Below are 14,580 nucleotides of genomic sequence, written 5' to 3' on the forward strand. Positions count from 1 at the left end.
ATTTCTCTGTGATATAAATGAGACAGACAGACAGACAGACAGACAAGCAGAAAAATGAAGAACACACTTACAGTCAGTCTGAGAGGCAGCCAAAGCGTTAGTCGGTGAATCGCGGCATAGCCGCTGCGTCAGCAGCAGTAATGGAGCAACGCGAAGACGACGTGAATCGAGGAAAAGGGTTGATGCTATTTTTGGAAAGCAAACAGAGTGAGCAGCCGGTGCCTCTATAGCCGGGGCAGTAGCTGCTTTTACGGAGACTAGAGTAACGATTGCAATCGCTCGTTCCATGTTGCTCTCTACCGTTGTTGCTTCAGTAGCTGAAGCAGAGCTAGTCGCGGACGTACGCCACCGGTGCTGCCGGGCGAAGCCCTTATAGAGGACGCCACAAAACGAACAGCGAACGCTGCTGCGGCGGCTCCACTACCGCCTGCGAACGCTAACGACAGTGATAATATAAAACGTACATAAATAACGTTTATTGAGTTGGACTCGCCTGACCCAGTGGTATATCATCATGGGACGGACCCCTGAAGCAGTAATTGCAGCTAGCAAAGGTAGCAAAAGCTGCTGCAATTATAGCAGCGGTAAAAAGCGAGTTAGCTTAGCTGCAACCGTTGGTGTTGCCATAGGCGCTAACGGACTTTAGTAAACCCGTGCGGAGTTCAGTAAAACGACTTATAGGAAAGCCATGCTTAGACTCATACAAACACTCATGCAAACAAGCAAACACAATCTTGAGCATTTCGACACAACACCCAAAGAAGGCTTACGGGGCCGTGCGCTCTAATGCCTACAACATCGATATCGGCAAAAAGATTACTTTATTTAATCACAGCTGTCGTGTTATATGCTGTTGACCGGACTTGAGCCAGCGGCCTCTGGTTTCTCTGCCAGAAAGCTAACCATCCAAACCACAACGCTGACAGTTCAAAAATAGCGATGATGCGACAGGAAAAGATAGAAAGGGAGAGATAGACTCTGTGTATGAGAACGAACATGAGAGAAAACATAAGTGTAATCGACAGGAATGAAAAAAAAGATGTGTCCAAAAATATTCCCTCTTAAGAAGCGTTTAGCGGTTCGATTGGATGCATGTGATGTCCGTTAAGATTTTGTGCCTGTAGCGAAGTTTTGTTTCAACAGTCAATTACAATTGGAACACCAATTGTAGTTGACTGTTAAAACAGTAACTGCGTTACAAGGTGTACACCACAAAGTCATCTCCTTGCTCGACGATAATCCGTGGATAAAAATGGGACCCGTTTGAGACGATTCGGCTGATGATAATGGCCAGGACGCTGTCAGGCTGAATGGAGGAACAGCTGATAAAGCCGGAGGGTGGCGATCTTCAGATGCACTGTTGACAAAACGTTATACCTAAATGGTGTCAACAACGAACGCACTGGATTTATACTTAGAAATATTTGTGACCTATATCTCAAATAGTAGGCATATTTAAGTTACTTATAATTCGTACTCAGCTATACTTCATGGTACGTTCGTCAAGTTCAACTTTCTCAAATGTCTGATATTGTGCTCGTTTATCATCTACCCTATTGTGTAATACTTCGTGTTCAAGGAAGCTTCAGATTAGTCGATTTACACAGGTATCTCTCGTGATAAACTTACTCGTAAGTATTTTAACATCTAAACCAAATTGATTTTAATTATTTGGGTAACAATGATGGTAGATTACAACGGCTTGGATCGACTAAATCTATATTTTTCTGGCACTAGCTTCATGATGTAAAGCTCTACTAAGATGATTTATTTCATTGACGTTTGTTAACCCACGACTAAATGGCAAACTGCTGGAAATAATGTATCATCGAATTTCAATGTCGGTAAATTAACGTCACTAAGTTATCAATGCAAACTCTTGAAACAACTAGTCGTTGCGTCGCCACTTAAAAATGTTCGCAATGCTGTATTACCCTATTGTGATATAGTCACAAAAAAGTTACAGTATAGAAGTTGTAATAGACTAACTAATATGGTGCAAATACACACGTCAAGAGTTATACAAGCTTGTTGTCTGATGGGATGCCTAACGGCGATGTTGGACATTAGCTTAAAACAATTTTTGGATATACAAGCGCAGAGCAAGTAACTGTGAAGTAGATGTCGCTGCCGGCCAAGGATAAAGCTAAACAAGCTCGTTTCATTTTGGGGGCAGCGATGGCATGGTTGGCGATATGAACACGTTTCGGAGCCGACTTGTCAAGTACCTAGGTGAGCGGATGGCGTTGCCAGAAGTCCGAGCAAAGAAATAAATCGAAAGCTTGAGCGCCTACGTAACGATCGCGAACAGTCAACCGACCAAATGATATCAAAAGTGCGACTACACCTGCAAAATATCGTTCGAGTGTAATTCGACTCGCAGGCATGAGAAGCGACTACATGAAACGGCTTCAGGAATGAACTATAAGACTACTTTTCTCCAAAGAAAACCGGGTTGCCTAAATCGTTCTTTCGTCGTAACAGAGAGGACGTTTAAACGTTCCAAAGATTTGTGTGTTGACCGAGACGTGCCGCGTAAGCTGGGAGTCAAGCTTGAGTTCATTGTTTTTGGCTAACTTTCAAGGCATCGCGAAATTAACTACTTTCGCTAGCTTTGTTACAGCAGCAAGAGTAAATACCTACGTCAAGTTGGTCGAGTAGTTTCATACTATACGACGTAGAAACCCGATGCCTGCATCCAGAACCATGCTCAGCAAGAGGCGAACACGTGTAGCTGTTTCGAAAGAGGGTATGTAAACGAGTAACGTCCGTAAACAAACCAGAATGGAAGACATTAGCTACGTTAGCCTATAATCATCGTGATAGATTACCGGGTGACGTATTTGCCTGCTCTGATACAATGTCTAACGGCAACACCGGACGTAAAAACTTGAAACAGAGGCTGGAATGCCTAAAGACCGTACCACGGACCGGCCAACCTATGTGTCCGCCATTAAAAATGCCACTTTGTGCCTCAATAATGTGCTGGCATGGTGAGCCACGATAGTGCAGGTAGGTGGTTTGCCCTTAATTAAGGCACACTATACCGGACTATTAAAACCTGCCGAAGTGTTATTTAGTAGTAGCATTTCCAATATGTCACCAAAACCACCGAGACGTGAACATGATTGTACACTGTTCAATGAGGTACAATTTTCTGGACAGAAAGCACGTTAGTTTCACAGCGGGTGCCATGTGTGTCGGATCCGCAGTTATCGCAAAAAATGTGGAAATCGACTCTGTTGGATAGTGTGCACAGTCGCAATCACAACGGACGCTGGGAAACACAAACTGTGCTTCAAAACGGCGAAAAATCTGGTTGTGAGCTTGCTGTCTGGTGAGCTTGGTAGAGCGCCACTAATGGCTTCCAATACAGAAACTTGTGAAGGATATAAGCGCAAAGCGAGTGGATGTAATTCCTGCCAACTAATAACAATCTAAGTCAGTCCGCTTGAGCATATATAAAAGTGAATGACGTGTTCTGGTCGGGCTTGTTTTAAATATATGAAATTGTAAATATACGAAAAAGGCGAGAAGACAGAATTTGGCTTCTACAATCTCTCTACAAATGCAGATCAATCATGATAGAAAAGCACCATCCTATCACAGCTAAAAAGAAGTACGAGTACAGAACAATAAACCAAAATTTAATGTTTCCATTTTTATTGAAATTTCCAACTGAGTTCATCTATAAGAATTAATTAACTCCGATTAACTTCGGTGACTTAAATGTCCATAGGTTCAGCTTCCGAAGTCGTTCGAACGACGTTGCTCTCTATGTCGAATGGAATCACCTATAATAAAACTCGACACATAGCTCTTTTCATTATAGAGACTGATAAGGCGGGAATACAACAAAAAATCGCAGTAAATACACACACGAAGTTTTTTGACATGTCATTTGTCAGTTAACGTCGGTTACTTGAAGCAAGCGATCTACAAAGCTTTCGACATTCATTCGGTCGAAATGGTCACTCAAATTCAATTCACGTAGTACTGAACCTAATACAGGCTCAGTACTACGTGAATTTTATTAAATTATTAAATTTTATTAAAAACACAGTTACATTGCCGTGCTTTAATATTCTATCGTAGGTCGAACATTGTTACAGTAGATTTCAGCTGTCCAATTTGTCAAACGATACTGAGCACCTAAGGACACGGTACACGACAAAGTTCACTGAGTGTAACCATAATCGCTTTACGTGACATCTGCCATGCACCGCATCGGTAAACGCTCAATATTGTTATGTAAAACCAACAAGTAACCGAAGTCTACCGCCCGTTGTTAGATATCAACTGATTCTGCTTGAATGATCAGATATGATGAAGGCAAGCACGGAAATCAACGTCACAAAAAACAAGTGTGACGTTGAGGCCCCAAAGTAAAGGCTTTCAAAGAGAAAATGAAAACTTGCCTTAGTTTCAATAACTCTAGTCGTCCCCTTCGCATAGCTGTAAATTCCGGCGTGCTCGCCCTTTTCCTGAATAACCTCATACGGGCGCAGGATCTGAGCGCCTGCCTGCGTAATCACTACAAGATCAGCATTTGAACCCGAAGCCAAGTCATTCATTATGCCAGATGCCAAGGCGTCACGGCATAACTTTTTTGCTGCTTCTAGCTCTGTAATGGGACAGTAAACACGCAATTATTCGCAGAACTCCGAACTCTATTTTCCCCTTCCTTTTTCACGAGGGGAAGCTTAGAGGAACCGATTCGCGTTGATAATGATGCTAAGTGAAAACAGTCCTCGTTCACTGTGCTATGTGCATATTAGGCATTCCGCATAGCGTTACACAGTTCGAACAACATTTCACCACATTACCACACATTAGCCACCGTCAATTAATCACTTCAGAAATAACATACCCTATGCTTTACACCACCAAAATTACTAAACGTTCAACCGTACCCATGTCAGGTTGCCACCCCAGCTCGAGGACGGTGATTGCGTTTAGACATCCGGAGCCCATTGTCAAGTACGGTAGCTCCATCGTAAAGCCGTGAGGACTGATCGAGTGCAGATGGGGTCCCGTTGAATCAACGCCTCCAATAATCAGGGCACATCCGACATGACCTGCACAAACGAGACAGGTTATCAAACATTAAGCTCAACATTGTCTGCAATGGTCTTACTAATTGAAATATAGGATCTACTCGAATAATCTTAAACAACCGGTTTTTTTTTTTATAGTCCAATCATGTAACGTAAAACTGCGCTCATGCATATTTGAGCCGTGCAATCTAGCATAACAAAAATAACAACGTCCTTCTTGTACATCTAGCCTCTTGTAATTCAATAGTTATTAATAACTAGGTTTACCCCAGACTACTCATATCCGGCAATCTGAGCGATTGCGCGCACATTAAGCAGCACGAAATCGTAGCTGCTGTCTTAAGAATTAAAGAAAACTAGACAGACACCTTCTGTCTAATCTAACATAATTTTGTCCAGGAACTAGAATCTTGGAAATCATGAATATGTCCTCTTTTAAGACCCGAAGCAGCCTCTTTACGCAAACCTTTAAGCATTGTACCCCTTACGAGCTTGTACTTCGTATTATTTAAGTACTCTGCGACACGCTAGCGAGTTATTAGGTTAAATTTATTAACTGGCCATTGAATATTGTTGTAGAGTCGACTAAGAACAATTCAGTGGAAAGGTTTATCCCTACCTTGGTATCGGAAGAGATACTGCTTGAGAATTCGAACCAAGGTACAAACACGCGGTTCACGTCCAGTGTTCAACGCGTGAAGCGCTAACTGAGAGCTGATCATTTTGTTCACCATACTGCAATCTGCAGCGGTACCTGCGCCTGCACAACTAGAAGAAATAATAATTTCGGTTAAACACAATTCCAATTTCTGTAACGTAAAAGTTAAAATTGACTAAAGGAATTCGATTATTCGAGACATGTGCTAAACGAAACTTCGAGAATTTATACCAATTTCGTAGTCAAACCAAAATTGTAGAGCCGACATTTACTGCTATGTGCATCACTCACAGAAGATACCTTTATGTTGGTACTCATATTCAATTTCAAATGATTCAACCATTTCTGGTGGCAAACAAACTACTAATCGTGAACCATCCGACCAGAAGCGAAAAGTTCCGATGTCTAACCGAATATATTCAACACAATTTCAGGCCAAGTATTAGGAAACCATTGATCAAAAACGCATGGTGAATAAATTAATAGGGAAAGTTAAATCGCAGTTCAGCTCTTCCGCAAGCACTTACTATATCTTCTTATGCATATAGTGCAGCTTTTTGCAATTTTTCGTGGCCACAATGTTGCCAGATGTCGCACGCGTATCAGAACCCAGAATCACGCCGTCCTTGTAGACAACACCTGTAGCAACAAAAGCTAATAGTAAGCAGTTTTCTGATGATTAAATTAGTATTAAACCAACAGTAAACTCCATTACAACCTCGCAATTGGTGCAGCCTACATCGAACTTAAACATTAAATAAAAATCATCGCTGTTTGGGCAAGTTCGTCCAGTTCTCCTTATGCAACTTCAAGCACATCACGTGCTATTTAACTATAGATAAATAAAATGGTCACCGAAAGGTCAGTTAGGAATCAAACTTACACACTTTTGTTTTAATTTAGTGCAAATTGTGTCAACTATAATACACAGTTACCGTCCCGTTTATTTCCACTAGTCAGGGATTGCATGTTAGCGTATCTCTTACCGAACCGCGTAACATCCTGGCATAAACAGCGCGTTGCATTGTAAATGATGTAAGTATTTCTATTTCTAACTTGTTATTGTCAGGTGAGCGACGCAGCTAAACACGCTATTCGTATCGTGCTAAATACATTAAACCTAAATAGAGCTGAGTTAATAATTTTCAAGAAACTTTACCCGTTGCCAAGCAAGCGATTTGTTTTCATCGTAAAAGGACTGAATTCGAGTTCTAGTCAAAACGTACACATTCCAGGACATAAAATATTAAACAAAAAAAAGCAACAGACTTGTGTTTCGCGGCTGACATAACGCGTGCGTGCGCGTGCGCATGAATAATTACAGCAGCGCTTTAGTCGAAAAACCTTAAATTTCGCCCATTCGTCAACGGTACACATTCACGAATTGAATTACCAGACCCGCAAGTAAATCCGTGGAATAATTTTAAAAGCCAGAAAAGCAACAGTTTAAATACTTGAGGACTAGTTTTTTTTTACAACTAAGCCGCATCAGCTCGTCGCATCTTTTAGTGATTAACTCACAACTTATTATACTTAAATATACGTGACTAACAATGCTACCACTCCAACATATAAGTTCTAATAATACCAATACACGCTAGTTACAGACCGACAATCGTAGTTCCTGTTTTCATCGCTTTGGGTATAGAAGTGCCTTTCGCTGCAAGGAACTCATTGCTGAAAGCCAAATAATGTCTAAATTAGATGATGCTCACAGAGTTGAAAAGCAGCTGTTCAGTTTAAACCTATTCCCATGATACAATTTCGACTTTTTTTTCAACACGTTCCCACCAGGCATCAAGGGCTTTTAAACTACATAAACATCGACATTCTAAAAATAAACCAGTTTCTAAGGATAATTGATCTTCTATAAACAGGATCTTCTAACAAGCATACAAAAGACAAAAAAAAACAAAGGCTTCCTTTACTGACGTTAAAACTAACCACGTCGGCAGAACTACTTAATAAACTCTGGCAACTTTGCGAAGACTGTGCGAACCTTACCGTTTGCAATTTTCGAAGGAAAAGCCTCTTGGGGGTAACTCTGGGGCCAAAACTGAAGCCATTCCAACACTTCGATTTCGAGTTTATCACGGACAAGCGACTCACACCCAAGCACAAACACAGCTGAATCGCACCGTCACTGGCAAGTCGTCTGCTGCTGCTGTGGGTAAACAAGGATGAATGATGGCATGATTATTCAAGTCACAGCGCGCGAAAATTCGTATATTCCATGTTGGAAACATTGCTCCATATTCGCGGGAAATAGCGAAGTCATAGTGCCGCTATGCAAATGCTTAGCACATTCGTCACGGAACGATATGGCATCGATGTGAACAGACAAAACAAGCTATAACAATCCATACATGGTCAATTACTCGCTCCCGAATTACTGCCCTAAATCCAGTCTATGTAGTGGCGGTTACTCGTAAAGAAACGCTGATATGGGCACGTCACTATCTTTTCAATTGAATCGCTTTCAGGTCTATGAACTGCTGACAGCTGGTACCGTTACATCAAAAGCTTCAACAAATTAATTGCGTCTATGGCATCACCATCTTAAGGCAAATAATGACGATTTTTCAAAAAAAGCAAATACTGGGGAGAACGAAAGCAAATGGCAAGTCATTTAGGTTCTGGACAGCTGTCAGAATTACCAACTAGTTTTTAGGGGAATCAAGAGAATCTGTACGAGGGCAGCGTTCTGTGAGGTTCCCCGTTGCTTCATTACGATGATCTAACTTGTCCCACGGCGCTTACTTGCTAACATCGCTTTATGATTATCGCTGTAGAAATATTAGCCTTCGTTGTCTACATTGTTTCACTATTCACTTGTTTGTTTATCACAAATGTCAGTACTCTTTCAAGGTTGGTTGCTTCGGCTAAGTGAATGACAGCTGGCCATAAGACAAGTAAGGCTTTATTTTTAATACTTACTCAAAAACCACTAACTGAGATAAATGCACTCTTAAAGGCATTACGATATCTGTGCTTCAGAAGTTTTTAGTGAAACTAAATATACACGTAAAAGTTTATATGTGTTTGCTTAGAAATGGCCTGGTGAAGCGGAAATACTGTAACGTTAAATGAGACATATTTGGTTATTGTCTCGATGCGAGTCCATGATTTCGAAAGCATTGAATTGTAAACATCGTCTTATTTGTCAAACATTTCACAACTCTCATGAAACGGGTGCCTTTCTATGACTGAATGAAATTTCATTGTTGCAGCTATTGCTTTGATATTGTATAATACGATATATGCCTTAGGGCATTATGTCTTCTACTTTACTTTTAGAAAATAGGTTTTTCAACGGGAAATTTTTTGAAGACTCGGTGCAATGTATCAAACGTAAACAGAAATCGTTACGTTTGATTTAGTTTCGAGTATAGCTGTCCACAGTTTAACTGAAATTCGATATAAAAGACAAGTGTTCACCGAAGTCACACCGAAACTGTAGGTGTTTTCAGATGCGGTAGTTAATTCGGTTTTTACCTGCCTCGATTCAATCTATCTTTGTGTTTGCAATTACAGACAGCAAGGGCCTTATATTCCAATGCGTGAGAACGTTTCAAAGCATGCTTTCCCATCAATCATTCGATTTTCAGTCTTTGTAGGTACTCAATCATCTAGATGATTGCCTTCTGCTTAACAAAGAGTATTCAATTGATTCGGTTTTCCGCAATACATCATATTCGTTCCGACTGGCTTGCTTCGTCACTCTGCTTGTGTACATTCTTTGAACTCAAGTGATACTTGAACGTGCGCTTAGTATTCATATGATGATGTGATGTAACGGAGTTGCCCCATTCCTATCTCTCTAATCCTAGGGCTCGTACTAAAGCTTATGAGTTTCACCAATTCGATGCGATAGTAGAGATTCCTCTTCGTAACGAAGCAGAAATAGTAGCATAAGCACTACATCGCAACTCTTTGTACGCAGCACTTTGGAGGGCTTCGTCAAAAAAAAAAAAAAAAAGGAAAGGAAAGAAAATAATGCAATGAAGGCTAGCATAGGAGCGCCCTCATGGAAGATGTGAGATTTGAGACTACTCCATATCCAAACACTAGAATACAAACGCAAATAGTTCAGTGGTTGCGACCCCCTACTATTGACAATGTAAGAGAAAGTAAGGATCAAAGGCAAAAAACACCTGAGTATCCCTATTAGAAGGGCTTTAGTACCTTTAGGTGTATACGGAAAACCTTTCTATCAAACGAAATCACGGATGCTGGCTCGTCGGGATGTGTGAGAAACATAGGTACCTTTCATTCTTTACGAAGTCTGCTTTAATTTTCTCCGTGCTTGGCAACGCAGACATCGTTAAGACGCAGAACTACGCTGTCGAAAGCTAATCTCGATAAAAAGAAAAACTAGACGTGCCACGATCTGCCATACTTTCCCAGTAATTTATCGAATTATATTTCGTTTCCGCTGTTTAGCCGCACTGGCGCATTTAAAGGTATTTGAATTCTCGGCTTCAGTGTCTAACCATTTGGTATTGTATGTCTGCTCCCCCACAGCCCTCTTGGCAAGGAAACTTGTAATTAAACTTTGAGACAATTGTCATCATTTGGCGTTCGCCACTGAATACACACATTTTATGTTTTTATCGCTATTGTGATGAGTTTTGATATAGAAAAGAAAAATATCGAGGAGGACGAATCCGATGTTTGTGCAATTCGAGTTCAGGTGTATCTGCTTGTTGAGAGACAAGTTGGTATATCATATAACGAAAAGCTGCAAATGACTCGCGACGTCTCATGTCTTTTTTACTCTCGGCATTATTGACAATATATTAGAGCTTAATCTGTTCTGACTAAAGACATCTGAAAATCATATGTAAGGCAACATATTATATATCATGAATTTTTCCTTTTTGTTGTTAATACCCCAGCTTACCGAGTTTCAAAGTTAGTTACTTCCGTGAAAAGAGCTGAGCCCACCTCTGATAGTTTCCACCGAACATTAATGTCGCCGGTTTATGAAAAAGAATACGCGGTTTTTCATTCAAATATTGCATTTAGTCATCGCATTTTTTTTTATTATGTTTTCCCAGATCTTCGATACCTAATGAAAGTCAATGGGATGTATTGAATTATAGGGTTATTACGTACGACACAAGCGTTTTATGATCGCGTAAAAACGGGTAAATCTTATGTTACAAAAAAACGTTACATCATACATTCGTTCTACATATTTCCCTAATATAGAAAGAATTCCCTAGTCATCGACTGAGTCATTTACTTTCATATGAAATTGCTTTGCATAAGGTATGGACACTTAATTTAACGAACATTTGAGACTGTGCTTCTTTGAACAATAAACTGGCCGTCAAACGTTACGCGACAAGCGCCAATGCCGCCTCAGACGACCCTGCCAAAGCGCGAAGTACGGTCGAACACATTTCGATAGGTACTAACGATATCACCTGAAACGTAACCAAAATATCATTGAATACTACCAGGACTATACTCTCGAATAGCTAACTCGGCCATTGAACGGTTAGTTTGCGACGGCACCTATATATGACAGATGTTTTTTGAATGAAAGCGACACGAATGCTACGTAGTTTGTATCGTACTCGATATGCGCTCTCAAAAATATATCATCACATTATACAGTACACTAACATAATAAGAATTATTATTCTCTAAACCCGAATCGAGGGTCAAACGTGTATACTCACATCCGCAACGGATCCATCGGCGTTAATAATAAACGGACAGTTCGTGCGAGCTAGTTCTACCCTGAGGAACTTGTGATCCGGAACTCGGCCGGATAAGAACTTCATGTCTTGCGGATCCAATCCACATTCGGCAAGCTCTTCGAGCACCTGATCCGAAGCCATGCCGGCTAATGCTGCCAAGCATGCTGTTGGCACCAGTAAGTTTCTATTTAGTTCAACAATAAATAGATCACCGTAGGGCGTTGTCTCTTTAAATACTAATGAATTATGTTTTTCTGGAGGCTGCTGCTGTGGGGCTTTCGTACGACTCTGTTTAGCTGTTAGAACAGCAGCTGTTGTCTCTAGTTGGAGAGCAGCAGCATTAACCGGTTTTGACCGTAAACGTTGTGTGTCATTTAGTTGCTGTCGACAACGGCCTACTTTTATATCGAAAGACTTTGTCAGCGGCTCTTGATTATTCGTTGAATAAGAAACGTCAGCCGACAAATCTCTCTTAACCAATTCAAAATTTGTATGTTGTGAATCTTTAATTATATACTTGTAAGGTGTCCACGGATCTGCGTCGTTGGTGCTACTCTCTATCGAAGGAGTGTTAACCGTCTCCCTAAGTTTACTTCCCTCTGGCAGGCTTCCGAAAGGACTCACTGGATACAGCGTATGTTCTCCGTTGGTTCCCGTCTCTACTCTGAAAACACCATCGAGGTCTCGGAACATGGACAGGTGTCCCGGATATCCGTACATTGCATAATTTAATGGAGCTCCAGATTTCATATAAAACATTTCAACAAAAGCTTTTGCTGAAATTCCGGTGGGGTAGCTTTTCAAAAGCCGAGTCAGGTATGTTTGAAACTGCACGGGGACCGGCTTTTTGAGGATGTGGTCTTTCGTCATTTTGATCTGTCGCAATGCGTCTGGACAACTGCTTGGTATACTCGACGTTAAACTCGTCCGGGATACGATAGAGGCGGATCCGGCTCCAAACCCCGAATGGTCGTCTGTTCCGTTAAGGCCATCGCTATTGCTGACTCGTCCTGCCCGTTGCGGTTCTTTTTTTAAGGTCACTAAATGCACTCCCTTATGAACGGGACTCTCATGAACTGTTAGCAGATCGGGGAAATTTTCACGAAGAAACGTGGCTGGCTCACTGTAACCGTAGGATTCCCACGGTACTTCCATGCCTTTATGTATCCGGTAGCCTCGTAGAAGAACCTGGAAAGGGTCGTCACAGATACAAGCTCTGCTAAGGAGTCCGCACTGACGATACATAGAACCAGCGCAATCGATTTTTGATTACAACAAAACCAACTTCAATTAACGATTTGAAGCGAACAGTTTACAGAACTTATCTCCAACGTATGTGGTATTCTGCTCTTTGCCGTCTGACTATTGATGTTCCCTAAGTTTAGAATTAGGAGAAATACTGTTTCCAGTGTGTATTAAAGGGCACATTAGACAAGTATCTATCTCTAAGCAATTACCAACTCAACAAACCGTTTAACACCCTATGCATTGGAAGCTAAGGGATTTAGTCAACCCATACGTAGCATGCAATTTTTAGTTAAGCGCTCTCCTCACTAAACACTACTAAAGTCAGAACAGGTAGATCAATATGACGATACGAATAATCAAAAAGTATTACGACAATAAGATAGAATCGGACGGCTTGTTTCCGCATACTTTAGATCTATATGAGTTACCTGGGTGCTTGTACATCTTTGGCCTCTTTTCAAAATATATTTGGTAAAATCGACTACATACGCCAAGAGGTGTCTTACTTAGAGAAGTTATCGTTTTCACAAATGAATAGCACGACGCAAAGAAACTGGGTCCCGGAATCGTAGCCGTAGGAGATACGACGTTTATTTCTATAATATGAGCGTTGCAGAGGTCTGAATTACGTACATAGAATATGACAAAATTGCCAGCAAACCTTTTGAAAGGTGCAGAAGAACGAAAAGACATTAAGGAATTGGAGTTTTTCAAAACCAACACAGGCGGTAGCAAACATTCAAAGACCGTTTGCGCAGTCCCTCGTGCATCTTCTAGTAAATGCATATGAAACAGTCTCACGCCATGGATGCCACGTCTTGGAATGAAAAAAAAAATGACAATTGACAGCACGAACTACTGCAACATATCGCGAGAAATTATAATAAAGCCTATCAAGGACCCTTTATTATTGCTATTATTATTATTTTTGAGTAAGCAAGCTCTTACATGAAGGTTAACAGGTGGAGTGTATTGGTCGAGTAAGCTCTGCAGCGCCGCACCGAGCTCGTCTAAATCGATCATTTTTTCACGCAAAAGTTTCGCCAGCGACTTTGTCAACAAACTGATGGTTATGTATAGAGATCTCAGAGAGAACTTATACCAATGGCGATAGAACGATTAGACAAATAGGTGAACGTTGTTCCTCGGCGTTCCACTAATGTACAAACAAACACAACCTACCTAAAGTCTGCAAGGCGCGACAGCTATGCTTCAGTCGAACTATAGACGACACATTGTATTGTAAAAAATCCAGCTTCTTCAATTGGAGTGTTGTTACAAAATATCCGGCGTCCCATAGCAGACAGTCTGTTCTGGTCCTATTTTCGATCTATGTGTCTTTAGCGCATTATGATTTAGAAATTCATCTAACCCAAAGTTGGCCGAAATCAGCGTAGTATCATCCGAAGGCTTTATTTATTTTCGATTAAAGGTCATCATATTATTAAACAATAGACGTTCTACTCTGATCTACCTCTCTTGCTGGAAGAATTCATAACAGAAATTGTAACGGCATCAGCTGGTATTCGCTATTCCCTAGATGTTGGTTTTCACCGAATCTAGTTAGCAATATTGAAAAACTACAGTATAGTCTTTCAGTTTCAACAACATTGCGGGACAGTATGTTTGCAGTACGTGTGAGGGTGCATTCTTTCACAAAAATGGCTAATTTCATGCAACATTCGACACCGGTTCCTACAGACGAAACATCAAGACATTATGTTTAAATGAACAAAAACGATTTTTAATCAAACGCTTATCATGTAGGCATCACGATTAACATATGTGATGAAATAGACGAAGACTCCATTCGTGTGATAACTCACGTCCACCATTTTGCCCGTCCACCGTAGAAGCTATAACACTAAAACAGAAGATTAATGAGCCGGATTGAGCAGCGTGGTCA

General features: G+C 40.9%; 3 protein-coding genes across 4 annotated transcripts in view; all 3 read right to left on the reverse strand.

The window, feature by feature from the left end:
• The window catches only part of for (cGMP-dependent protein kinase for), a 40,073-nt gene extending 39,983 nt beyond the window's left edge, over positions 1-90 (reverse strand). Inside the window, exon 1 of the mRNA XM_022844254.2 lies at positions 72-90. The gene's annotated coding sequence lies outside the window, so the exon portion shown is untranslated. The remainder of the gene's footprint in view (positions 1-71) is intronic.
• Positions 91-3,636: 3,546 nt separating this feature from the next.
• LOC111266644 (proteasome subunit beta type-7) lies at positions 3,637-7,878 on the reverse strand. The gene is made up of 7 exons (XM_022844300.2): positions 7,720-7,878; positions 7,325-7,392; positions 6,243-6,354; positions 5,677-5,825; positions 4,914-5,078; positions 4,419-4,624; positions 3,637-3,794 (listed from the first exon to the last, which is right to left on the reverse strand). The coding sequence occupies exons 1-7, from the start codon at positions 7,779-7,781 to the stop codon at positions 3,726-3,728; spliced, it is 831 nt and encodes a 276-aa protein (XP_022700035.1). The 5' UTR covers positions 7,782-7,878; the 3' UTR covers positions 3,637-3,725.
• Positions 7,879-10,718: 2,840 nt separating this feature from the next.
• LOC111266643 (uncharacterized) overlaps positions 10,719-14,580 on the reverse strand; it is a 51,834-nt gene continuing 47,972 nt past the window's right edge. For both annotated transcript variants that reach the window (XM_022844297.2, XM_022844298.2), the window contains 2 exons: positions 11,406-12,614; positions 10,719-11,147 (listed from right to left, as the gene is read on the reverse strand). In XM_022844297.2, coding sequence (XP_022700032.1) covers positions 11,058-11,147; positions 11,406-12,614 — 1,299 coding nt within the window. In that variant the 3' untranslated portion in view covers positions 10,719-11,057. The remainder of the gene's footprint in view (positions 11,148-11,405; positions 12,615-14,580) is intronic.

The sequence above is a fragment of the Varroa jacobsoni genome, unplaced genomic scaffold, assembly GCF_002532875.2.
Source record: "Varroa jacobsoni isolate VJ856 unplaced genomic scaffold, vjacob_1.0 scaffold_1104, whole genome shotgun sequence".
NCBI classification, from domain to species: Eukaryota; Metazoa; Arthropoda; class Arachnida; order Mesostigmata; family Varroidae; genus Varroa; species Varroa jacobsoni.

Bases quoted from the DNA above. Each gene is read 5' to 3' on its own strand.
- LOC111266644 (XM_022844300.2), bottom strand. From the start codon at position 7,781: ATGGCTTCAGTTTTGGCCCCAGAGTTACCCCCAAGAGGCTTTTCCTTC. The intron at 5,079-5,676 runs GTAGGGATAAAC...TCGTTTGTGCAG, and splicing joins GTATCTCTTCCGATACCAAG to GTCATGTCGGATGTGCCCTG. The intron at 3,795-4,418 runs GCAAGTTTTCAT...GTTTTATTATAG, and splicing joins CTAGAGTTATTGAAACTAAG to GTGATTCCATTCGACATAGA.